Source organism: Squalius cephalus, assembly GCF_949319135.1.
Source record: "Squalius cephalus genome assembly, chromosome: 20".
Taxonomy (NCBI): domain Eukaryota; kingdom Metazoa; phylum Chordata; class Actinopteri; order Cypriniformes; family Leuciscidae; genus Squalius; species Squalius cephalus.
The window spans coordinates 22,824,933-22,852,407 of record NC_137141.1 but is presented as its reverse complement, the minus strand read 5'-3'; the positions used below and the strand labels follow the sequence as shown (position 1 = coordinate 22,852,407).

The following is a 27,475-nucleotide window of genomic DNA, read 5'->3' as shown; positions in this document are numbered from 1 at the left end:
AATGGTTGTAAAGATTACTTTAGATTTAGACTAAGATATTATTGTTATAAATGTGTAAAGGCAAATGTTCCAAGTATGTGGGGGAGGGGCCGTCTTAAAATAGTGGTTCATTTAAAAAAAAAAAAATAGATTAAGATATTTATTCTTTGTAATATGTGAAAAGTATTGATATTAAAAAAAGTTAATTGTTTGCTCACGATTCTGGATTTTGTTTTTTGATAGTGTGATTTTTTTTGGAAATTGTACTGATAGCCTAACTGGTGTCATTTAGACCGACTGTATCAGGATAGTATGCAGAATTCGATCATAACATGAGGGTTAAGGAATGGAACCTTACGTTGTTGATTTTTTTAGTCCATGAATTTTGCATACAGTTAAACGACGCAAGCAGAATTTGCATAAATTAAACCTGACTTTCCGAAATATTTGATCGATGGCATTTTACCCAATGACAACACTGGACAATTTAGATCCCGCCTTCTTTACCCTTGTCGTCTACCTGATTGGCTGCGGTGTTCCGGTAGGGACAAGCGTCTGTTTTCTTTGTGCTAGATTTCCCACAGCCGCGAGGAGGTAAATATAAATAATATTTTTTATAAACAGAGCACAACGCGTTAAATGAGACGAACGCATAACATCTATATATATTTTATATGATAATTATAATAAATGAACAGTAATGAAGAACTAAGGTTTTCTGTAGATTGATGAGCAGAGAAAAGAGCTCGTGCCGCTAGCAATAGCATGTTTGCTAACCCGTGCACGAGCGTCATTATAGTCTTATTTTGCATGGTTATAAAATATGTTTTTTGCGAATGTTTAATAAAATAAATTCTTTAACGCGTTAGCCCACATTTAGAGCTGAGACTGGTGTTCCTGGCTTTAATTATGCGCGGCATAGCGTTTATCTGCGGTCGTTATGAAACCAGCTAACGTTAGACTTGTAAATTTTATTCAGGCCGCTCATTTATTGCTTTGGTCTCTGATTAAAAGTAAATATATAATTATAGCTTTTATTTGGTTTAATGCTACAGAGTTTGTTCACGATCTAACGTTTTTGAGCAGAGAAATTGGGCCAGAATAAGATATGTTTTGTTATGATGTAACGTTACAGTCACAGTCATTATGCAACATCTCTAAGCTCCTCTCATACCTGAACAACCTGAGTGTCTCCAATAATGCCTGTTTGTTCAGAGCAGGTGCACTAGTGCAACGTTAAACTTCTGCAAACCTCTTTTTGTTTTGATAAACATTAAAATCCTTTGGCACATGTAATGTGGGGCAGCCAGCAGTACATTCATTATGTTAGGTATGGGACCAAACCGTTTGGAAGATATCCAAGATGATCATTATTAATCTTGAAGCATCAAGTTTATGACAGAGACTTAAAGATGTATAGATGGAGAATATATTGTATTGTCTCTCTTTAGATTGCTGGTCATCTTTTGTTTGTGCACCTACATTCAGCTTTTTTCGTCACTTCAGGAGAGTCCTCTGTCACCTGTGATGCTGTCCAATAAGAAGTCAGACCCAGGCTCCTCTTCCTCAGGGGGTAACGGCGGTGACCGTGCTCCTGAAATCCTCCCTGCCCCTCAGGCTGGTCCGGCCGGTCCCTCTGGCCCGGGTTCAGCAGATGTGAAAAAGAAAGAGAGAGCCTCCCCAAGTGGGGAACCAGGTGGACCCCCTCTCTCACACCCTCCTGGACCAGGAGGGATTGATCAGGACTCTGCAGAGGGGCGCAGAACCAGTCGCCGCAAGAGGGCCAAGGTAAACATCTCTATTAATGTTTCCTGTTCTTTGAAGAGAGAACAGGAATGATTAAGGCAGGATTATTTATTTAGCTGAGTTGAACTGAGACAGAAAGTGAAGTAAAATAATTAATTGGCACTAAATAATACATTACTTTTTATTGCTCTGATACTTAAATTGGTCTGATTACTAATCAAAATACTTAATATATACAGTCGTGCCTAGAATTAATCATACCCCTGGTAAATATGATCAAAAATGGCTGTAAAAAATAAATCTGCATCGTTTATCCTTTTGATCTTTCATTCAAAAAATTGGCAAAAATCTAACCTTTCATTGAAGTAAAAGAATTGAAAATGGGGGGGAAATCACATTATGAAATAAATGTTTTTCTCCAAAACACGTTGGCCACAATTATTCATACCCCTAGAATTGTTTATGAATAAAATATCTCTGAAGTATATTCCCATCAATATTGACCTTTTTTTAGCACACCAGGGTGACTAGGAACATGAAATTGTCTAGCTATGACTTCTTGTTTCACAGGAGTTTAAATATGAGGAAGCACAAAGGCCAAATTCCCTGAATCATCCATCACAATGAGTAAAACCACAGAAAATAGTTCTGATGTGCAGCAAACGATTGTTGAGCATCACAAAATAGAAAGTGGATGTAAGAAAATAGTTAGGCTAAAGAATAGAAAATCCCCATTTTGACCATCAGGGCAATAATTAAGAAGTTCCAATCAGCTAAAGATGTTCCGAATCTGCCTGGAAGAGGACGTGTGTCTATATTGTCTTAATGGACGGTGAGGATGAAAGTTTGAGTGGCCAAAGACTCTTCAATAATCACAGATGGAGAATTGCAGAGATTAGTTGAGCCTTGGGGTCAGAAAGCCTATTAAAAAAAAATCAAACAACCCCTACATTCAGGTTGAATGTCTAAATGTTATTTAGCTCCTCTACTCCTTCGATGGCAAAATCATCCCTTCCATCCCAAAAAACAAACAGCTAATTTCATAAACGTTTAAACGGTAGTTTAGTCTAAACCTAGAATGTCGGAACCAACTGATGCCCTGGATGCGGGGGGGTTTGTTTTGTTTTTTTATCCCTCTCAGAATGTCGGTAGGGGTAAATTGGCCTGAAACTCCTGTAGTCTGAGCCCGGCTTAAGTTTCATTCATAATGTTTCTCCTTTAATCCAATATAAAATTTCATACCATATTGTCCCTCATAACCAGTAGTATAAGCAAGCTTTATTGTTATGTGCTAGTTTGACAATGACATAGAAGAACACTGAAAAGTTTTGTGTAGTCTTTCAAAATACTCCCTCACAGAGTGTTAGATGGATAGGATCGTACAAATTCTAAATAATCTATTATGACCCGTCATTTTAATTTTCATATTTTAATGATAATAAGACATTTAATAGATTCTGTTTTCAATCACATTTTCATTTCACAAACTTACAGGACAAGCATATAGACTATGCACTTATTTATATTATGAAAAGAAAGATGAACAAAGACTGTATGTCACTTTTCAGTTTTCAGCAAGAAAAATAACTCTAGAGAGGAGCATTTTGTTAAATATATGCACCATATTACATAGCCTAATCATATTTTTTGTTTGAATGAATCTGTCAAGTTTTTATGACAGCCACCATTTAAAACAAAATGAGCTGGATTAGAAACTTGATTATGTAAGTATAATTTTAACTTATTATTATAAAATGGACTTAAACTGGGTGCTCGCCTGTGTGTAATCAAACGCATCGACTTCTCATGTCAGTTTTCATTTAATTCTGTAAACTGAACTCGCACACTGCTGCCACACTGAAGCGCACTCGTCACCAACTGGACAGGGGTGGGAATTACAGTTACAATAGATCACCCTCAGTGGAATCTGTCAAAATGACGGATGGCCTTCGGATTTTTTTGTCACTGCTAAAAAAAAATTTGGACAATGGCGTCACGTTGCTCGTCTTCCAAGTGGAAATTTATCTGAAGCTGCTGCGAGTGCCACAGAGAAAACCATTGCATGCAAAATCTGAGGTAAAATGAAATGATTTTGTTTTTCTGCTCCAGATATACACTTTTCAAAATAATATATTGATTTTAAAATTAATATGATAGTAATTTAAATGTAGCCATTGTAAAAATGTAAGCAAAACATTAAATGTGTAAAAAAACAAAAAAACAAGTCGACTAGCAGCAGAAGTATTGTTCAGTGGACTAGTCGAATTGTCTCGCACATCCCTAGTTTTCATCAACAGCTCCCTACATAACTTCATATTCCAAGTAACTAATGTTACAAATGTGACAAGATTAAGGAGTTATAGCAATCACTAAAAAGGAACCAAAAGAAATAACATATATTAGGAGTATGTTATCTCACTTTTCTGACACACTTTGGGATCCGATGCTTGAAACAGGTGTTGGAGGAGGTTTAGATGTTCCAAGCTTATAAGAATAGTGCAAACAAGCTAAGATGACTCATGAGTATATTCAAGAAAACACAGCATATTTTAGTTCTGTGAAACACAGCAAATCCAACGTTGCTCGGGTATCGAGAAGAAATAAAGCAACCTCGGCGTCTATTTTCAGGACCCTCCCATTTTCCCTGCCATCTCTCTCTTTCTATTGTTGTTCTGTTCATTTCTGTCTTGTGCACTGAGCTCTCTCTCCTCCCCCATCGTGTGTATATGCCATAGGCATAAACCCCAAAATGACATTTCTAACTATTAACAACAAATTAACATGTTTTACTCAACCTGCTGAAAATTCTAAAATCTGAACAAGTTATGTTCAAAATTTTAGGTTGATCTAAAAAAAAAGATTTTGTTTGGACGTAATACCAAACTTTTCCTCTAGATGACATCAAGGCTCTATTGCTAACCAAATAAGGACTCTTATTTATTTATATATATATATATATATATATATATATATATATATATATATATATATATATATATATATATATAATTTTCATAAAATTTATGAAGTAGACAATCTATTCAGAAGTTTGATGGGCAGTATTTGATTTGAATTCGACCTCTAACAAACACACAAAAGGCATGCGGAAAGAACACAGATGTGCGTCATAGCTCGCCGCATCACAAATGAAGAATCTAATGTTTTTCTTTATTTATTTTTAAAAATTTCAGACCATTTTTTCTAAAAAAATAAATAAAAAAAAAGAAGAAAAGATTATATGTAGTTATTATAACTCTTGGCATGAAAACAAATTGAGGTTTCTATCAATCTTTCATAATTTTTCATTTATATCACTATTTCAAAATAAAGGTCTGAACATGCCTTATGAGTCTGAAAATATTATTGTTGCAGTTCCTGTCATTTCTATTAAAAACCACACCAAATATAAAAACTAGAGTTTGTAAGTTGTCAAATGATACATAGTTTGTCAATATTACCTTAGGTTTAGAGTGACCAAGATTTTATTGGTTTAAAAAATAATGGCAAACGTCCCACCGGTAGGATGGTGACAGTTAAGGGGTTAAGTAGAAACTGGATAAAACGTTACCACACAAAAAATTTTAAAAAGTGGCATTGTTTATGTATTTTGTAATGTATCCTTTCTTTCTTCAGAGTTTGATACGTATATGAACAGACTTCCAAGTCAAGGATAACAAATAAGGGATTCAGGTGGAGGTTTTATGTGTTTTACTTGTATGTTTCACTTGTGATGTGCTTCCTCCCTTTGTTCTTTTCTATTTATTTGTTTTAAATAATCCCTTTAATACCAAAAATTGCAACAAAAAGGGACATTGCCGTAAGTTGTAAGAGAATAATGGTCCCATTTCACCCCAGGTGAAGCAGAACAAGGTTTTAATGAAGCTTTTATTGTGCCTCCTGCTGCAGGTGGAGTACAGGGAGATGGATGAGAGTCTCGCCAATCTGTCGGAGGATGAGTATTACTCGGAGGAAGAGAGGAACGCTAAAGCTGAGAAAGAACGCAAACAGGTGGTTCCTCCACCAGCCCCACCAATAGAGGAGGAGAATGACAGCGAACCTGAGGAACCATCAGGTATGGAAAGAGGTTGGCCTAATCTATCATTTTATACCTTTTACTGAATTCTAAAAGCACTTTAACATTTCAAAATGATTCCTGTCATTTTGACATAATAGTTGTGAGTCTATGAATTTGAAATATTGTAACTTTTCAGGTGTAGAGGGGGCTGCCTTCCAGAGCCGTCTCCCACATGACCGTATGACATCACAGGAAGCTGCATGCTTCCCTGATATTATCAGTGGACCACAGCATACTCAGAAGGTGTTCTTATACATCCGGAACCGCACAGTGAGTTCACAGCTGGAAACACAATTCTGTGATATTTTTAAGTTTTTTAAGGCTGATAAGCAAGAGCCAAACAGACACATCATTATTACAGGGTTCGTACGTTTTGAAAAAACCTGGAAAAGTTATGAAATTTGAAAAATGCAAATTCCAGGCCTGGAAAGGTTTTGGAAAAATAAAAAGACCCAGAAAGTTTTGGAAAAGTCATGGATTTTTTTTTTTTTTTAACACAGCATAATATGTGATTAATACAAAAACTGTTTAATAAAAAAAATATTTCGCGTTGTCTTAACGTCCTTATTTCGGGCGGCATAACGTTCAGTTCACTTCCGATTCACTTGTTGCGATGTTGCTGAGGCGAAGTCGGTGCTGACAGAAATTTAATTGAAATGGCAGGAAAGTGGCACGAGCATGCTAAAGTTTTGCAAGCACCGGTGGGTCGAGAATGTAGCGGAAAGAGCATTGCTGCTCTGGCCGCATGTGAAACGATACGCAGAATATTAGCCTACGTCTGTCTCCTGCACGCGAGAGGAGAGAAGAAAACGAGTAAATGTCAGTTCAATTGTGAGTTCATTCTATATTAGGAGTGTGTGCGATATTGTCTATGAACTATGATGATATTGTAATCATTGTTTTAACTATGTACGAGGCACTGCGAGTGCGAGCTGACATCGCGTTTGTCTCTCATGCTTGCTTTCACTGCGTGATGTGTCAGTGCAGTTATAGATGCCCCCAAATGAGTTTTTGTCTTATATTTATATCATATTATGTTGTTATATTAGAATATCACATGAGCAAGAGTGCCGTTTTCCTTTGCACAATTGCAAATGTGCTATTTATTTTATACAACAGTTAAATTAACAATAAAGTTAACATTGCGAGTTACTTTTTGGACACAATATTGTCAATTTTCACTTTATATCGCCGACGAGAATTTCATAAGTCGTAGTCCAACAGACATCGATTATTTATTTATTTATTTAATGAAATCCGCGTTTTGAACGAATCATTTTAACGATTCAATGAACAATCACTTGTTTTTCTGAATGAATCAGCCGTTTGAACGAATCGGTTGAATAAATGACTCCAATAACTCGCTTATTAAGACTTGCCGCCACCTACTGGTGGTTTTAGTTTCATGTTTAAAGTATCCTTTAATTAAAAAGTTAAAATTATAAATCATTTAAATATTGAATAGCTTTATTTATGCAATTGTAAATGAAGTATAAATATAGTAGGCTAATGCCAGTTTTGATGCCGCTTCTGTCTCACCTCTGCACTGCAAGGATGGATTTTAATTTAATGATTTAATTTGACATTAGTACTGTGTTATTCTAATATAATTTAATTTGAATGTTAGAATTTGACATAAAAGGTGATGCATACCTCTAAATACGTTTAGAAAAAATGTCCATATATAGGTGAAAATACCCCTGGAAATCAGTTTTCGGTGGCAAATTTTGCCCCTTAATAAAAATGTTAATTTCGGTCACTGCTGTGAACTGATCACTGCATAGAATATAAAAAATATGAATATCTTCGTGAGTCTGCTGTCAACAACAGGCCTAAACCGGCCAGGATACCAGTACAAAAACACAATCAGTAAAATATCATCTAATTATTATCAACAAAATTTTGAAAATATCGAGACATATTTTTGTCAATATTGCGCACCCCTAATGTACGGTATTAATTTTGAGGGTAAATTTTAACACAAATTTTTATTCTTATAATGTCGACTGACATTTTCAGGAATACATAGTCATGGAAATGTGCCGAAAAGTCATGGAAAAGTCATGGAAAAGTCATGGAAAAGTATTGGTTAAAATGTGTATGAACCCTGTTATTATGGCAGAAACTCTTAGAAGTCGTATTGGATAATAATACACTACTGTTCTATAGTTTGTGGTCAGTAAAAAAAAATTTTTAAAGAAGAAATGAAAACTTAATATTCAGAAAGGAAGCATTAAATTGATCAAATCTTTTCAAAAGAAAATCTGTTCTTTTGTATTTTCTATTCGTCAAGTAATCCTGAAAAAATGGTGTCCACAAAATATTAAGCAGCACAACTGTTTTCAACACTTTTAATAATAAATGTTTCTTCAGCACCAAATCAGCAAATTGGGATATTTTGAAGTATCATGCAACCCTGAAGACCGGAGTAATGGCTGTTGAAATTTTAGCTTTGCCATCACAGGAATAAATTACAGTAAAAAATGTATTAAAATAAACAGTTATTTTAAATTGTAATCATATTTCACTTTATTACTGTTTTTACTATATTTTTGATCAAATAAATGCAGCCTTGGTGAGCAAAATCTTACTGACCCAAACTACTGTAGAGTAGTGTAAATAGTAGTGTAGAAGATATTTAAAGGTGATTCAACAGAAACGTTTCAGGAACAACTAAATGTGTTTTCCAGTCAGTTGTGAAAATGTCTTCTCTCTAATTTTCAGCTTCAGCTATGGTTGGACAACCCCAAAGTTCAACTGACCTTTGAGGCCACTGTGCAACAGCTAGAAGCTCCATACAACAGTAAGTCTGTTCCACCTGACATTGCTCTGATTCCAAAAATCCCAAATTTGATGTTATTACACTTTATTGAATGTATAAACTTAAAAGGTACACTATGTAACTTTTGGCCCTCCAGCAGTTTTAAAAAAACTGCATACATTTTGTGGAAGAACTTTGTTTTGGTTGTGCTTTCGGCACTGTGTGGATGAATATGGTTCTTTCTCAAAACTAAAAAAAAAGAGAGAGAGATTTATCCTACTGCTCATAACTTTTACTATTAGGTTTACGTTTAGATGGAAAGGATCTCAAACTGACTAGCTAAAGACATTAGGGCTGGGTATTGACACAAATTTCACAATTCGATTCGATTTCGATTCAATATTGATTATTTTGGATATCTGGTACAATACATTGCAAATTTTCTCAAGGAAAACAAATCTCTTAACTAATGCTGTAAACTATGGGAGTCAGTGGTAGCCTATAGGCTTCCTTAGCCTACTATAATATTGAAGGTAAAAATTAACTGATTTGTATACAAACACTTAAAATACACTTTTATTTATTTTTATAATAATAGTTATATGAAATTATATAAAAATTTAAATGGTGGCTGTCAGAAAAACCTGCCAGATTTATTCAAACATGCATTAAATATTGAAGAACATTAAAAATTATAATGAACATGTAATATGGTGCATATATTTAACGAAATGCTCCTCTCTAGAGTTAATTTTTCTAGCTGGCTAACGAGTTTATGGTCACTGGTTATGTTTTTTCTGAGGTAAATGTGACGTTACATGACATTGTTTACTAACGTCTTTCCACGGTTGAAACACTGATTGAGCGATTCCCTGTGACATGATACGGACTTCGATAAGTTGTACTCTACCTTTTAACACACTTTCAGATGCTCATTCATGTTTATTTCGCGCTGTAACTGGTATTATTAAGGTGGAATAGAAGATCTTGTGCGCTCCACGCTGCTGCTTCTCTTAAGCTGAGCTGCGCCAGAGCGATCTCACGCCACAGCGCCAAAACTGTTTTTGAATTTCGTAAGAAAATGGACGTAATTTGAAATCTTAGACTTTGTTTCATATCAATAACAACAAAGCACAAAGATTATTGCGATTTATTGGATGGAATGCGTGCAACAATGTTCCATTCATTCATCAACTGAAAACAGGATGACTAATCGATTCTTGGGATTTAAGAATCGATATCGTTTCGTAAAAATGAGAATCGATTAAAATCGACATCATAGTAGCTATATACAATAGACGCAGTACTTCCTTGAAAATAAATTCCAGCACAGCGCAACAACCGTAATGAAATGACCCTTCACAATAGATAATCCTTTGCAATGTAAAACTTACAAATAAAAACACCATCTTCACGTCACTTTTACAACATTTAAAATCCCTCAGTTCTCGCCATCTTCAAAAAGCCAAGACAGTGTTGATTTTTTTTTTTTTTTGCTGCGTTCTCTTTTTGACAGCAGACTCTCTGCTGTGCGGCATTTTTCGAGAAGAGATTTTTGAGATTTGCATAAGGGCAAAAACACGTTTTGATGATGTATTGACTCATCATTTAAATTTTGAACATCAAAAGTTACATAAGTGTACCTTTTAATTGTATTTGTTAAATATTCTTGTGTATATTTTTAATTTGTCTGCTGGTTTTCTCTGCAGGTGATGCTGTGCTGGTGCACCGGATACACAGCTACCTGGAGAGACATGGGTTTATTAACTTTGGCGTCTACAAGAGAGTGAAGCCTCTGCCAAGTAATTGAGACTTAATGTTACAACAGAGCAGAACTAGAGATATTAATGTCCAAACAAACAGGAAGACAACAGTATTTTTTCACAATTATGTTTAATTTTTCTGGTGTACAGACAATTCTGTATTGTTCGTATTATACTCTCTTATGTTCTTGTAGCAAAGAAGACTGGAAAGGTGATAGTGATTGGAGGTGGGGTGTCAGGGCTGGCAGCAGCAAGACAACTGCAGAGCTTTGGGATGGATGTGACTGTTCTGGAGGCAAGAGTAAGTAAATTTAGCTATGATACAGCATCTTACACACAGCTGAGACAAGTTTTTTTTCTTTTACAAACCTTGATTGTTCTTGATAGGATCGTGTAGGAGGGCGAGTGGCCACTTTCAGAAAAGGGAACTATGTAGCTGACCTGGGTGCCATGGTAGTGACTGGACTGGGTAAGAAATATCAAATACACTTTTCTCCAGGAAGTGGCTCTGTTGACCATGGAAAAGAGTCATATGTTCATTCAGACTTTTTGCAACAGTTTGAAATTGAAGTGTACATCTCTTTCAGGTGGAAACCCTATGGCTGTAATCAGCAAACAGGTCAACATGGAGCTGGCCAAGATCAAACAGAAGTGTCCGCTCTATGAGGCCAATGGACAGGCTGTGAGTGCTCTTGAAACACTGGCAGACACGCATCACTCTGGTTTCATACACGGATCAGTATCATATACTCGTATGTCTGTATGTATAAGATCAGAATATCAAAGTATTAGGTAATATATCAAAAGTAAAATTAATGTGAAAATTGGAATATAATGTTAAAAGTGTCACAACTTTGATAATGATATTAGTAGATGTGTACAGCATCCATTACCTCAGTGTGTTCACAGTTATAGTGCAGTTGTTTATCAGACCAGTTAACATGATGTTTAAATGATGTTGACGCTTTGGATAAAAGCGTCTACTAAATGTAAATCAAATATGAAAAGTCAGTGCTCCTCCCATTCTCTTCTGATTGGCATCTTAACTATGTTTAAAGTCAAGCAGTCAGACTCTAATTAGAGGAAAAAAACATTCTAACAGTATTTTTCTCTCTCTCACTCTCTGCCCCCTCTTAACCCCTGCACATTTTCCCTTTGCTACATTCCATCCTATTCTTTTTGTTTTTCTCTTGATTTCACTCCATTTTCATTTCTTAAAATGGTGATTATCCAGGGAGAGCGCTGCACAAGTGTAAGTATTTCTGTTTATAATATCATACAACACATATAATTAGAGGAATTGTTCCAGTTAATTTATTCACAACACCCAATGACAATTACATATTCAATACAGGTTTGTCTCATTTTTATATGAACACCTGTTAAATGGCAGACATCCTGCTTTCATAATGCGTTCTGATCTTTTAAATGCATGATGTTAATTTTCTGCATTGTTTGGTGATGCAACTGAATTTATGAATAATTAAGCTCTGTCTATCAGTTAAGGTCAATATAATCCCTCTGGGAAAATGAATCCCCATTAATAAAATGCTACTATTTGTTTTTATAAATACCGTATTGTTCCTAATATAAGACAGTGTTGTTGTTTTTTTCCTTAGAAATACATCTGAAAGTCTTATATTCTTTTATTCTTATATACTGGTCTTATATTCAGGGTCTAGAATTTTACATGTAAATTATTTGTAAATATATTCGTCATAGCTCGTCATATATTTGGAACAATATGGGGTTATGTTAATTGTTCTTTACAGGCTTTTACACTTAAAAGATTAGTTAACTTAAAATTAAAAAATTAACTTGCCTCTCGTTGCTCCAAATTGTATGATTTTTTATTTTATTTTTTTTCTTCTATAAAAGACAAAAGGACATTTTTAGATTATCATCCATATATGTTCATTTAATGGTTGTAACCCTGCTGAAGGTCCCTAAAGAGAAGGATGAGATGGTGGAACAAGAGTTCAATCGCCTGTTAGAGGCGACATCGTATCTCAGCCACCAGCTGGACTTCAACTTTCTTAACAACAAACCCGTGTCTCTGGGACAAGCCCTAGAAGTCGTCATACAGTGAGTGAACACTGGATTTATTTGGTTGTCTAAGACCCTTAAGAATTAAACCTCAATAAAATCAATTCTTGTCCTTTAAAATAAAGAGTCAATAGCATAGCACTGACATGCTGCTTTTCTCTGTTCAGGCTGCAGGAAAAACATGTGAAAGATGAACAGATCGAACACTGGAAGAAGATTGTGAAGACTCAAGAGGAGCTCAGAGACCTTTTGAACAAGGTAATTAACACACAGTTACACGTCCCTCAGTTACAGCTTACTCATCACACAGTTAATTTGCTTGTTCGTGTTCTTGTTCAGATGGTGGGTACGAAGGAGAAAGTAAAAGAGCTGCATCAGCAGTATAAAGAGGCCAGTGAGGTGAAGCCACCCAGAGACATCACAGCTGAGTTCCTGGTGAAAAGCAAACACAGAGACCTCACAGCTCTCTGCAAGGTAGTACACCAAAATCCCCACACTGACCAAACCCATATGACATCACCCCACACTGACCATGTAAACATTGTGCACGCTCACACATTTAGACATGCTGATAGAAAACTACATGTCAAAGACAATCAGTTTGTTGCAAACAAACTTAAAAATATATATTGTATAGACCCCTTTTGCGCCGACGTCACAGTTAGTCACGGCGCTAGCTGGAGGCAAAACAAACGGAAAACTGGAGGCGGCCAATACAAACCAGCACAGATTCGGCTACATAATAAGGAGCTTAAATTATTATTTTTATTATTAAATGTCATCTTGTTGTGTTATTGGGTGCAAGAATCGATGAAAAATGAGTATGCTGTATCTGGAATTTTTATTTCTAGAAAATATCCACATCTTTAAAATTGCACCGTAATATGTCACTCTTTACATTGCCGTCTTCTTGGCGCTGGTTAGGCAGAACTGCGGATCGTACACACAAATCTTTACATGACCATTCAGCACATAGTTATAGGCATCTAAAGATTTATATGTCCTCAGTATCTCTATCGGGCAGGTGTAGAAGTCAGGCCACTCAACTGTTGGTAGCGTTAACGTTAATCCTGTCAGATCGTCCATCCATTGACTGAACGTGTACGGGTCGGCCAGTCTGGTTCCGTCCGTTAAAATTAACTTTTGCAAATAACAATCGCGGTCCTGGACAGTGAGTGACCTTGCACATTAAGATAAAACTGGATTTTCTCCAGTCATTGTTAAAAAAACAAGCTAACAAACTGGCAAACTAGCGTTAGTGAAGCGGCCAGAGGGATCTTTCTGCCTCCAGCTAAGCCCCGCCCACACAAATACGTCACCATGTTTACCAACTGTAAAAGGGTCTATAATATGACTTGCTGGTTATCTTTGTTCTGCTTTTATTATATTTATATGATATTTGTGTTTTTGTAATTTAATTTTTGCCATGAAGATAGCTCTGATTGCTGACATGGCATTAAATAAAAAAAATGATGATGATGATTCTTGCAATCCACTGATGCTTAATGCACATTCAACAGCCAAGCATCCCTTACGAAATCTCCTAATTAGGTCTTCTCTGGTAGCAACTCCAGACACCTCTGGATCCATCATGCTCGATCTTAATATCTTTTTACTGCACAGCAGTGTTTTCCAACCATGCCAAACACCTCTGCGCTTGGTAATGGAGCATAATACCATTTCAGCCTGCTGTTTCAGTTGGGTTGTTTTAGTACATTTTCCAAACCGCAGTCTAACATTGTCGGACTCTCTTTAGCACCCACAGAGCAGAAAGTTAAATTCCTAACTTAAGCGGTCTACACTGGTGAGATTTTAGCATGTTAATTCACATAATCACTCTCAATTGTAGCCTATTAGAGGCACTTGAACCATTTATGGTTGAAACATGAATTTCGATGCCTGCTCACTCACATTGGGGTTTAACTTCATTTTAAACTTTAGAGATACTTTTAGTGCGTGACTCAGAGATGAAGCCTTAAACCTTGGCCTTGAGTTTTATAGTATGGAAAAATGACAACTATTTTATTCACATTTTCATATATTCAAAATCAAAACTTGACTACAGAAGGATTTTTAAATATCAATAAACATAGGCTGATTAGTCTTCAAAGGGGCCAAATAATTGTTTTCCCCATGATATGGACTACCATTCAAAAGTTTAGGGTTGGTAAGATTTTCTAAATGTTTTATGTTCACCAGGGCATTTTTTAATCAAAAATAAAGTAAAAACAGTAATATCACAAATTATTTCCATTTAAAATAACTTTTATATTTTAATATAATTTAAAATGTAATTTATATCTGTGATGGCAAAGCTGAATTTTAAACAGCCACTACTCCAGTCTTCAGTGTCACATAATCCTTCAGAAATCATTTTGATATGCTGATTTGGTGCTCAAGAATAATTTCTTATTATCAGTGGTGAAAACTGATGTGCTGCTTAATATTTTTGGAAACCATGATGTGTTTTTTTTTTTCAGGATTCTTTGAATAGAAAGTTTTCAAATAAACCGCATTTATTTGAAATAGAAAGCTTTTGTAACATTATAAATGTCTATACTACCACTTTTGATCAATTGTAATTGCATAATAAAATAATTCATGTCTTTCAACAACAACAAAAAACTGATCCCAAACCTTTGAACAGTAGTGCATATGGCTTTAAAGGGACTCAAAAGAGCAACAGAAATGTCTACCTATACCTGTGATTTTCTCTCTTTCATGCTATTGAATGTGCTTTCACCTTGTGTGGAGAGTAGTACCATTCATTGTGCTTGTGGTCTTCATGTGATTTAAAAAGATGTTTTTGCAGGCTATAACAGTCTGACACACAGGGAAACTGTAGCAGGATATTTTAAAGTTGTGTGATGTGGTTTAAGGGTAGACTTTTCTTTAAATAGTCCCATGCTGGTTAGCTGGGTGAACGGCTGGCCCACTCAGAGAGGGATGACTCTGCCCTCTGGGATGAAACCACTGCTGCTGCCTTCAGCCGTTCACTGAAGAGTGCACACATCTGAAAACCTCACACTTAGGTGCTAGGGAGAGAGGATGGTCTTATTTTTAACTGTTCTGGCTTCAGTATAAGTTAAGAATCAACTTCTTATATTACCAATTTTGTGGTGATTTTTGTCCCTGATTTTTTTGATGAATTAAATTGTGTAAAAAGCCTGCATATTAATTCCCCCATCTATATTTAAAATACATTATAAATCTGTATTATGTCAGGCATTGGCCACCCTGCTCTTTAGATATGGTATTGCCATCTGTCATTTATAAACCTAATTTGATTCAACCTCAATTTAACCTCTTCCTCTTAAGAATATGTAATCCTTTGGTATACAATAAGAATAAAAAGAACGAATGCACAAATAATCCTGTCTTTCTGCTGCAGGAGTATGACGAACTGGTGGAGATGCAGGTTAAGCTAGAGGAGAGACTACAAGAGCTGGAAGCCAACCCACCCAGGTAATCATATAAAACCCATGCATGTAATCAAACACAGTGAGGCCACATGAGTCTAACCTCCCTAATGAGTCCAAGTAATGTCATCCTGGATCTCTTCCTCAGTGATGTTTATCTGTCTTCGAGAGACCGACAGATTCTTGACTGGCACTTTGCAAACCTGGAGTTTGCCAATGCTACGCCTCTGTCCACGCTCTCGCTCAAACACTGGGATCAGGTACTGCACGCCCACCTTTTCTTGCAAAACGCCTTTAATGTCTTTATAGTGTTCATGTAGCTCAACTGGTAGAAAATGGTTCTTACAATGGCAAGGCCAAGGGTTCGATTCCCAGTCAAATGCATATAAATGTAAGAAAACAAATCTTGCTTCTGCAACCTGTCCCTTTTCCTTCTGTGTTTGAGTAGGACGATGATTTCGAGTTCACGGGAAGTCACTTGACTGTGCGGAATGGATACTCGTGCGTACCAGTGGCACTTGCAGAGGGTTTGGATATCAAACTCAACACTGCCGTGAGACAGGTCCGATACACATCATCTGGTGAGTCAGTCAGACCAGCTCCTGCTGTTTGTGCCTGTATTTTGGTGTGCTTTTTATTGTGTAAGTTTAAACATAATTTCCTCTCCATCTCAGGTTGTGAGGTGATAGCAGTAAATACCCGCTCCACTACCCAGACGTTTATTTATAAGTGTGATGCCGTGTTGTGTACCCTTCCTTTGGGAGTGATGAAGCAGCAGCCGCCAGCCGTGCAGTTTGTGCCTCCCCTGCCGGAATGGAAGACGGCTGCCATCCAGAGAATGGGCTTTGGGAACCTCAACAAGGTGTGAATAATTCTTTTGCAGGCGGGAAGTCGTTGATGTAATGACAAAATTGGCCTGTGTCAGCATGGGACATTTTATATATGTATATCCAACTAATCCACTTTGGCTAATACAGATTGAAGCTGGTTAGGTCAAATATTTAATACGATAGATATGTGTGTGTATTTAATCAGTGTGAGTCCTGAACAAAGTTACCCCCACACACATTGGGTGTCCAGGATGCGTCATCATCCTCCTTCACTGCACTCTCCCTCTCGTTGTTCAGCTGCAGCAGAAAAATACTGCAGTATTATGCAATTGTCCTTCTCCATTTCTCGTTTTTTGTCACAAGGGGGCACAGTGTGTTACCAGATTCATTCACAGTGCTGCTATATCAGAAACAGCTGTCTGTATACACCGCAGGATGTCAGAAATGTTCACTGAAATGCTTTTTCTAACTCTCTATTGAAAGCAAGCTTCAGCTACTTTTTTAAGATTACATGTGTTTTTTCCTTATCAATTTGTATCATTCTAGTGACAAAAATAATCTCTCGGTAATGGCTTTAGGCTTTTGTGGTTGTGGGAAAGTGATTTTGCTTCGTAAGCATCTGCTAAAACAAAATGTACATGTGATAAAGAAATTGCATAATGTGGGTTTTGTAGTTTATAGGGGCTTGTTGTAAGTGGTCTTGAATATATTTGTATTATGTTTATGCAGCATTAGACTGCTAATATTTTATTGGGGTTTAATTGAAGGGATAGTTCACCCAAAAATTTAAATTGTCAATTTACTCACTCTCATGTTGTTCCAAACCTGTATGAAATATAACCTATATTTTGAAGACTGTTGGTAACCAAAATGTTTTGGTGCCCATTGACTTCCATAGTATGGGGGGGGAAAAAACATACATTTTTCCAAATATCTAATATTCCACAGAGGAAACTAAGGGTGTGCTCACACTTGTAGTGTGGTTATCTTGGCTCTTTTGGTCCGGACCAAAAAATAAAATGATACATTTAGTCCTGGTATGCTTAGCATTTACACAACTTTTTAAGACTGACAATAAAAAACAAAAAGCAGCTTTTATTACGTATATTTTGCAACGGAACTTGCAAAACAGTTGGTGTATGTGCGTACATTAGGGGTGGGAGAAAAGGTTGATGCATCGCGATTCATTATCTAACGATTCAGAATCGATTCTCAAAAATTCAGAATCGATTCTGTGTTCAATTCAAACTGTGAATTAATATGAAGAAACATATTACGCGGTTCCACTCAGAGCTGGAGAAACAGCATTCTGTTCCAATCACGAACACTCCCGGTTACAGTCAAAGGGCCCTCGAGCAAGTAGCAAAGCTTCCACCGAACTCTGAAAAGGCGAAACAAATTACCCGGTCAGTGGCGGGTTTTATTGCCAAAGATTTGCGCCTTTACTCCGTTGTGGATAACCAAGGATTTCGCACGCTGTTACAGGTACTTGAGCCACGATACAGTTTGCCCTCACGTCATTATTTTAGTGAGACAGCGGTCTAAAATGTTCTAAAGAAACTGAAAAATTGTCACACTAGTTGTAAATTGACAACTGTTTATTCTTAATGAATTGTTCTTTGCAATTGTATGGCTTACCATGTTTAATTCAGAGCTTGTTAATCCTGAATATAACTTTATTAATAAAATAAAAGTATTGAAAGAAATCTTCATAATCATTTTTAATATGGAAATACTAGCTATAAGTAGATATTCTAACTTTAAACAAAAAGCATAGTAACTCCAGTTTTGGTTAAAATGTAAAGTTCATGTATTTGCACAACAGGATAATTAGTTACCAAAAATGTATGTTAAGAATCGTTTTGGGAATCGGATCGTTACTCTCGGAATCGGGTTGGATCGTTAAGTGCCTTAAGATTCCCACCCCTAGCGTACATATGATTGTATTTTTACCAACTGAGAACTTGTGAAGAGTTTATAAAACATGTAAAGGACTCAAAACAGCACCAGGAGTTCCTCCGTTACACACGCAAACGAAGATCCTGCTGCAAGGAGACAGTGTTTCTGATGCCTGTACTGAATTGTATTAGGCAATGTAGCTGCTATGAAAAGAAAGAACAGGAATGCTTGAGTATTCTGTCCTATTTAGGGTTGCATCGTGTGACAGCACATCCTGTTTTTGGTTCGTTTAGATGTCTTTGGTCCGTGTTGCATTCATATTTCAGTAGGAGTAAATGAGGACAGAATTGTCATGTTTGGGTGAACTATACCTTTACTGTCCTCCACTAACAATGGTGTGATTAAAAAGATGTATTCTGACTTAATCCACGTCGTCCTTGTCCTAGGTGGTGTTGTGTTTTGATAGAGTATTCTGGGACCCCAGTGTTAACCTCTTTGGACATGTGGGAAGTACCACAGCCAGTCGAGGGGAACTGTTTCTCTTCTGGAACCTCTACAAAGGTGATTATCATTCAGTTTAAAGATGCACCAATATTACAATTCTGGTTAATAAGTTGATCATTATTTTGATGTTATGGGTGATAACCAATAAATGACTTATACAAATCTGTACAATTTAGTGGGGAATTTTTTTTTTTTTTTTTTAAGTTTTAAATGCAAGAAGTAAATTTAATCATCTCAACATCATTGAAAATATGAACAACATATCTTGAGATCTGCTAAAGACTACATTTAACTATGTAATTGAATTTTTACTCATAATTATGGCATATAAAGCTCACATTAAATCTGACCTTTTTTGCCTTCTCAGCACCCATACTGCTGGCTCTGATGGCAGGAGAGGCTGCAGGCATTATGGAGAATATTAGTGATGATGTCATCGTTGGCCGTTGTCTGGCAATCCTCAAGGGCATCTTTGGAAGCAGTGCAGTACCTCAGGTGAGCTCAGATGCGCTAGAGTAGCTTACTTCATTTGTAGTAAAGATTGTGTGAGTAACAGTTATGAGAGGAAACATCAACCTAAATCTACTGAAAAGTTCAGTGCTCTCATATCTCGGTACACACTCGAGACTTTGTGGCTCATTCCCGCGGTATGGAGCTTCTGGCTCTACTCCAACGACAACAAACTGACTATGTGTTATGTGTCTGTCGTCATGGTAGCCAAAAGAGACGGTGGTGAGTCGCTGGCGGGCCGACCCCTGGGCTCGTGGGTCCTACTCGTACGTAGCAGCTGGTTCGTCGGGGAACGACTATGATCTCATGGCCCAGCCCATCACACCTGGTCCTGCCATACCTGGAGCCTCACAGGTGAGTGTCATAGTTTATTGCTCATTTCCTCTGATATGCGTGTTACCTGAAGCAGATGTCATGCTGATTGTGTGCATTTCACAGCCTGTTCCACGTCTGTTCTTCGCGGGTGAACACACGATTAGAAACTACCCTGCTACGGTGCACGGCGCTTTGCTGAGTGGGCTGAGGGAGGCAGGAAGGATCGCTGATCAGTTCCTGGGAGCCATGTACACTATGCCACGCCAAGCAACAGCCAATCCAAACCCACAGCCCTCCCCCAGCATCCAATAAACATCTAAACCCTGTACATGATGCAGCCAGAGAGAGAAGGAGTTGGGGGTTGTCGGTAAAAGAATGTCTTGGTAGATAAAGAGCGGGAGGGTCAAGTCAGGACACTGGGTGACTCCTTAGACTGAGAATGTGTGTGTGTATTTATGGGAGACTTTGTCTACGTGTAAATACATGCCTTTAGGGAAATCATTCACTAATCTGAGAGCTGGAGCCAGGATTTAAAGGAACCTTTCACTCAGTTCCCTCCTGTCATGCCAGCTAACTTCTAGGTCATCTCAAAGGACAGGTGGATGGTTCCCGACGAATTCCCAGGTATGTTGGAATTCACCTGGAATGGTCCCTTCTAAGGCACATATAAGGACAAGGACAGGTGCTTACACTTAATGTTACTCATGTCTCAAAGTATCAAATGTTTCAAGGCAGAGCACTAAAATTTCAGTTGTAAAAAACAGATAGGAGATGGACATTAATGCATTAGTTGAAATCCAACTGCCTACACAACCCATTCCTTCTTATTTTTTCAGAATAATAAAAAAGAAGAAAAAACAAAGCAGATATTTTGACTTTGCTATGTCCCTCACTTTGTAGCTTGAATGATTTGTTAGGAAAAATGGTCTTAGCTGGAATGCACATTAAATTGCTAATATTATTTGTTTCTGTTAAAATAGAGTATCAGTTATATAGCTTTGTATCTTTTTTGAGCAGTTGAAGTTTTTCTTGAGTTTTATTTGTTTAATTGTGGTCATTGTGATCTTTTTTTTATATTTCGTTGTTTTGGTATTAAATAAATATGAAATCAGCTTCATGTTCCCTGTTGTCATTTTCTTTATAGTTCTTTGTGGGTTTTATTCTATTTAATCATTGCAATATACAATTTGCCTTCTCAAAGAGCTGATTTGGACAGAATGCATTTTTGTTTTCCACTACTTTAAGGTAAATGTTTTTAAGGTAACAATTATTTTTCAGTATTTCGCACATTGGTGCCCCATTCAACTTTTAAAAACATGTCTTGAGAACCTCTGTTCTTTTCCATTCTTCAGTGCTGAGTCTCGCTCTCTGTGAATGAACCTCTCAAGTTTGCGTTCCTAGGTCTGTTTCACACAATGTGATTTTGCGTTCCACAATTACTGTCTCGCACATTAAGAAATGAAAGTTAGCATGAAATGGTAATTCTAAATGCATGTTATTGGTCTTATTGTGAATGATTAATCTATGTAGGTTTCATTTAAAAAACAAAAAAAACATTTTCATTTTGTACTTAAATGAATAACAAAATTTTCTGGTGACGTATACTGGACTACTCTAATCATTTAGTCTGCTTAAACCTGCCCCTCTCTTAAATCTGACCTAGTGCGCATTCACATATGCCTCATCCAATCAACAACCAATCCAAGCATCTAATCCCTGCCCCTCTTTTTCTTTTCTATAATCAATTTCTCTTTGACGTACATCACAATACAAAACTACCATAATGATATTTTGGTACTTCCATTACATTGCAACTTTTTTTTTATTTTTATTTTTTTATGTCTTTTCTGTTCCTTGAGATGTGGTCACAATTTCCGCTGTCCATCGGTTTTCTGCAGATTAAAGTTATTTCAATAGAAATCTATATGATCTGGAATTTTGCATAAACCCAATGATTTCCCGTCGCATAATTCTTATTGTTGGTTTAAGTTGTCACATGGATTGAGCACGTTGACCAACAGAAAACTACTTGGTTTGAAAGGGACTTCTGTGTGAGCTGTGCTTCATTCATTGTGACCGCAATTTTTAGCGATGCATCTCAGTTGCAATTATGTGTCCTGTGTGAACACTTTTTTTATTTAATATTTCAGTCAGACACTTTCTTAGGCTGTTTAGCTTAAGCTACCTTGTCACATTCTCGTGTTTTCCTCCTCTTTCAGCTTTGTGACCATTTCTTTCTGTTTTTATTCTTCTTAGTTTATCCAGTCTCTTCACATGTCATGCTGCCCAGAGGCTTTCTTGGCATCTCTCTCCCTCTCTCTGTTCTTGCTATAACCCCTCCAGGCCTCTGGCTTCAGCCCCAGTTTGTGTGGTGTGGGCCCTGGCAGCTGCACTGCATTGTGGGAATCTGAGGGACCTGAGCTGATATTGGCCCCAGCAGTTTGGTTCGTGATTAGAGCCTTGAGCAGCCTGCACTAAGATGCCACAACCATATTCTTATTCATAATACAGCAGTCGACCAGTGGTTTTGATAATGTGAGTACATTTGGTTCGTTGACCACAGAGCCGAATTGCCCTCAAATCATGTGTATTAGATATTATGGTATTTTGTGGATGCTTTTATCTTGAGCTGTTAACTGCAGGCAAATTCAAGACCAGTTCCTCTAGGGTTCCTCAAGATTTATTGACTTTCCTAGATCCACAACGTTAGCGGCTAGCAGGAGATAATGCACGAGCTGCACCGCCTCAGGACAGACTCCACGATCTGATTGCATAATATTAAAACTAATTTTAGATCATTTAACTTGTATTGTTACATCGTTGATGTTTCATAATGTTCTCAAAGACACCTGGATGCCCTCAGGGATCTCTGATCAATATTTCACTGTTGGAGTATGTCTCTTTTTGAGAGTGATTTCTGATGCACAGGCCTTGCAGTAATGGGTACACGAGCGTGTCAGAACTCAAACCTGACTCATCCTGTTCACAGGCAGATGTTACACTTAATCACCCACACAACAACTTCACAATGTGCTCTTCAACACAACCCCCCCACACACCCTGAGTGCAGAAATATACTTCACATGGAAAAAAATACCTATATATACTCCTACAATACCTCTACACAGAGATAGGCTGTCTAACGTTTTTTACTACTTTTATTCACCTAGTCAGTTTCATTTTGACGCTAAAATGCTTTTTAAAACTCTTCTTCGGTAATGCTGATGAATGTTCTAGACTGGAAGAAAAGGCGGGATCAAGATTTCCTTCACTGTCTAGACTTTTCTCACTTATCCAGTTTGTCGAAATTTGAATGTCATTCAAATAACTGTCCAGTTAAGGCAGATAATTCTCAGTCTCAGGACAGGATTAAAGCTTTAAGAGCCATTTCAAGGACTTGGATGAACAATAGTGAATTCTGATGCTGAGCGAACTCTATGGTTTTAAAAGTTCTGTGCAGCATTCTGTCATATCTTGATTTGTGGTGTCTTTCCATCTAAATAGTCTTGGTTACCTCTAATGAACTCATTTAAATTCCTCAGTCAACATTACTTAACACTACCAGGCCATAAAACGCAGACCATACATTTACTTTACTATGTTCACGTTCATTTTATTTAGTATAATTAAGTAAAGTTTAAGTATACTTTATGTAGCTAGTAGTATACTTGTAAGTGTACTATTTCAATACTACTTGGGACTAAATTTGACCACTTTTTAGTGTATAAAATATACTTTTAAGTACACGTTAAGTGTAAATGTAGTAAACATTGAGTACACAACTAAACGTGATTGACACAACATGAGGTCGTATTTATTTTTTAACGTGCGAAAACATAAAGAAATAAAAAAACATAAAACATTTGTGCTTTGGCCGTTCATTTAGCCTACACAACAACTGCGTTTTGGGGGCCTCAAAACGCAAACGTTTGAAAACGGGTTCAGAGTGCAAATTGTTTTTAAAACGATACCCCCATCGTCTGTGTAAACTACAAAAATGTATTATTTTTTATTTTATTTTTTACCTTGGCTTCAATTTACTTAGCCTACTGACGGGAATGATATGCATATTGTGATGGGTACTATACGGTTATCCGGACCACACGTGACCACACACGTAAATGTATACGGTTAACCTAACCCTACCCAAATAGGTGTGGTCCGGATAACCGTAGTTCCTTGTGATGCAATATTTGTATGAACGCTCAGGTTTGTTTGTAAAATCTGAAACTACGAATGCCTTTTTGTTAATGTTCTACAAATGGGCCTATGTCAATAAATTTTTTTTTTTTAAATACAAAAATGTGAATTTATGAAAACAGTGACATCATGTGCTTGCGTATTACGTTAGGTGTTCAGTCGTTGCGTAGTTTCTTTACAAAGTGACCTCGCCAACTGCTGGCCTGGCAGCATAATACAGCGTTTTTAAAGGGGGGGTACAATGGTGTTTCATGTATTCAGAGTTGTTTACAGTGTTAAAGAGATGGATTCTCATGCTTAACATGGCCAAAGTTTTTTAAAAATATTTTGGACGAATAACGGAGAATTTCTGTGCCGAAAATCTTACTTCCGGGTTGGTACAAGTTTCGGCTGTTTTTTTTTTCGACCGTGGATCTAATGACGTAGACCAGAGTGGAACTCCTTATATGAGCATTTCTCCCGGAAAAGCGCGGCCGCGCACACGTCGTCGACCAGAGGAGAGCGAGACCGCACCTCAACGCGCTTCAACAGGAAATCATCGGCAGCGCTGCATAGTTTCTCCAAAGTGTGTTTTTGGATGTGAGGGAAAGCTTACCAAAGAACCCAGCGTTAGGAACAGTGGATGCTGTTTGTTCCCTGCATTTCGACGATGAATGTTTTATAAACAAAGCCCAGATCGACGGATTCTCTCTATGGCTCTGGCTTCGCCCACACGACCCGCCTCCAGACGCTCGTTTTTTTCCGGAAAGACTCGGTACAGCCTATCTTTCTGTTATAAATATAATAAAACTAAAGACTTTTTGGAGATATGAAGGATGCAATACTACTCTATAGGTACTCAAGATTAACAGGAGATTGAGTGAAAATGAGCATTTCACCCCCCCTTTAATAACTTTCGTGAATCCATGCGAACGGAATCACTTTGAGAAGGTTGTCGTCTGCTTTAAACGTACGTTACCCTAAGATCAGAAAGTGGAATTTAAACATTTTAGAAAGAGCCAGGCTATTAAAAAAATGGTGTAGGAATTACTTTGAAACTAAATTCATTCAGAAATTGCTAATAAATTTCACGAATAATGTCACAAAGCAATAGCAAGTGACACATTAAAATTAACACTTTATGTACTCCAAAAAAAAAAAAACTTTTTTATTTTTTTTTACTACAGTGGAGGCTACTTCAGAACTTTATCGTTATAATTATATATATTTTTCCCTCCATGAATTTTTCCACTAAATGAAAGTGAATCAGGATTTGAGCTCTCAGGCTCCAAAATGACAAAAACGTGTGTGTGTGTGCGCTATATTGACAAACTCCTAATTTAATAAACCAGTAGATAAACACACAAAGCCAAACCTGTTACAAACAAGTTGCTTTTTTATTATATTAGCTGGAATACATATAGTCTGCAGTTCAGCCTAAAGAGATGTCTAGCTCCATGCACAATGCTGAAACATGCACAAATATTGCAGTACAAAGGTGTAAGCCTGAAACATAAGAGTGCGTGTTATTGCTGACACTGTGAGGCTGAATACAATGAGCATGTTCACCTGTGTCCTCACCGCAGGTTCACTCTATACCAACATCTGCTTGACAGCCATTTACAAACACTGCTTTATCAGAAAAACACCATGTCTCCCTTCTTTAACAATGCAGGCCTGTATTTATATGTGCAGTGTGTTAGAGACCGTGTAAGCAAGTATCAGTGAACTTAAATTCAGTTGCTGTGTGTGGCATGTGTTAAGGCCTGAAATCTGTCTTTGGCAGCGCTTTTAATACAGCACAGGAGATGAATGAACCCTGAATGAACAGAAGGGAAACCCACAGTCTGAGCAGTTAATAAAAGATGAGAACAGTACAGAACTGAACCATACTGAACCCCTGGCTCAACATATCCATCTTACAATTAATAAACACTTCACCCAGAAACCTCTCTTAGAATGATAGAAAAAAAAGCACAAGTTGGCAACGTTTGAAAAGCTGGTTAATTAACACTTTTAACTGAGTCTAACTTTAATAGTTTATAGGAATTACGAATAAAACATAAGATTGAAATAAAAAATAAAAAAAACACTCTCCAGGAGCCCAATAAGGTACACATCTACACAACAAGAGAAAGAGGGGAACAATCTTAACATATCTTAAACATGGCCCACTTTACAAAATTACAAGATACATTTAAATAAAACTATCTGATTGTAGTTTGGAAAAAAAGGCAGATAACAGAAGGAAAAGCTTGTCAACAAGAAATATTTACCCTTTTAATTTCATAATTGCTTTTAAGAAGCCATTTGTTTCCATGTAAACTACAAAAATACCTTGGAATGATTTTTGGCACATTGTGTCAACTGAAATATATAGCACTTGGCCTTACAGGACAAAAAGAGAAAAAAGTAATGACACAAATGAAAATAAAACACTTTGCAATCTATACAAATAATGTGGACAGTCTATCTCTCAACCCAGAAAAATACAAGAGCTGTCTCACAGTAATGCTGCAGGTGAAATTATTCTGTTATTCTGGCCAGTGCACAAAACACGTACATATTTACACATCTTTGATGGCTGTACATTCACTTAATTGGGGAGTGATTAAAAAAAAAGGGGGGGAAAAACAGGTATATTAGAAAATGAAGTCTATAAAGGTTAAGGAAAGGGGTAAAAGAGTAATTTAAGTGCTGGTTAAGTGCAGATTCTGGAGTGTGATATTTCATGACACTGACCTATGTTTGGCCTTTTAAGGCCATTGTCAGCTTATAATGCAGGCACAACATGTCAAAGCCTTCAAACGTTCTCTTATGTGCATTCAATATTACTTTATTGCTTAGAAATGGCTTTTAAACAATAATTACAACTACTTTTCTCAATAAGGCTTAGAAGATTGCCACTGGTGAGTCATCACCAACTGTCAGAAGCTAGCCACGGTAATGCTTCCTGACTGGTGTCATAGCTAGGTTAAGTTTGGCTAGCTAAAATGTCCATAAAAGTGATGGGGAAAATCTTGATGTAGGAAGACGTATTTTCATGATTTAGTTCTTTAAACGAACAATATGTGAAACTATATAACCTTTGATCCGTTCTGAGATGTGTAACCAAATCTCAAACCGATTATTTCCACAGAGAGCTAGAGACAGAAGTGGAGGAAAGAAAATCAGAGACATGTGTTAGATGACTTCTGAGGGTGAACGGCGCATTGACACATCAGTAAATGGGGTTGAGAAACGAAGAAGAATTCCTTGAGAATTGTGGTTTGTCGGCCTCATTAAAAAAAAGAAACTCTGGACTGTCTTGTGAGCACATAAAATCTACGTTTTCCGACAGCTGTGGTTGTGCGTTGAAGCCACAGAGCAGGCGGGAGACCTTTGACGGGAGACCTTTTGCCCGGGGGGTTGGGAAGGGAGATGTAGTCTGCTGGTATTTCCAGTACAGA

The 27,475-nt window shown here is 37.1% G+C and overlaps 1 protein-coding gene across 5 annotated transcripts; it reads left to right on the top strand.

Annotated features, from left to right (window-relative positions):
* Window positions 1-495: 495 nt before the first annotated feature.
* Window positions 496-20,877, top strand: kdm1a (lysine (K)-specific demethylase 1a). Of its 5 annotated transcripts, none has more exons than XM_079853274.1 (21): window positions 496-573; window positions 1,486-1,767; window positions 5,632-5,797; window positions 5,937-6,070; window positions 8,525-8,603; window positions 10,271-10,363; window positions 10,519-10,625; window positions 10,712-10,793; window positions 10,912-11,006; window positions 11,559-11,576; window positions 12,267-12,409; window positions 12,538-12,628; window positions 12,710-12,844; window positions 15,762-15,835; window positions 15,938-16,049; window positions 16,238-16,370; window positions 16,464-16,651; window positions 18,965-19,079; window positions 19,390-19,517; window positions 19,740-19,886; window positions 19,971-20,877. In XM_079853274.1, exons 2-21 carry the CDS (start codon window positions 1,507-1,509, stop codon window positions 20,157-20,159), a joined length of 2,490 nt encoding a protein of 829 aa, XP_079709400.1. In that variant the 5' UTR covers window positions 496-573; window positions 1,486-1,506; the 3' UTR covers window positions 20,160-20,877. The 5 variants fall into 5 exon arrangements, with proteins under 5 accessions (XP_079709400.1, XP_079709398.1, XP_079709399.1 ...); XM_079853272.1 differs by having other exon boundaries at window positions 5,632-5,809; XM_079853273.1 differs by having other exon boundaries at window positions 5,629-5,797.
* The last annotated feature ends 6,598 nt before the right edge of the window (window positions 20,878-27,475 follow it).

Coding starts and splice junctions, on each gene's coding strand:
- kdm1a (XM_079853270.1), top strand. CDS start 1,507: ATGCTGTCCAATAAGAAGTCAGACCCAGGCTCCTCTTCCTCAGGGGGT. Junction 1,768..5,628: donor GTCGCCGCAAGAGGGCCAAG/GTAAACATCTCT, acceptor TGCCTCCTGCTG/CAGGTGGAGTACAGGGAGAT. Junction 5,810..5,936: donor ACCATCAGGTATGGAAAGAG/GTTGGCCTAATC, acceptor GTAACTTTTCAG/GTGTAGAGGGGGCTGCCTTC.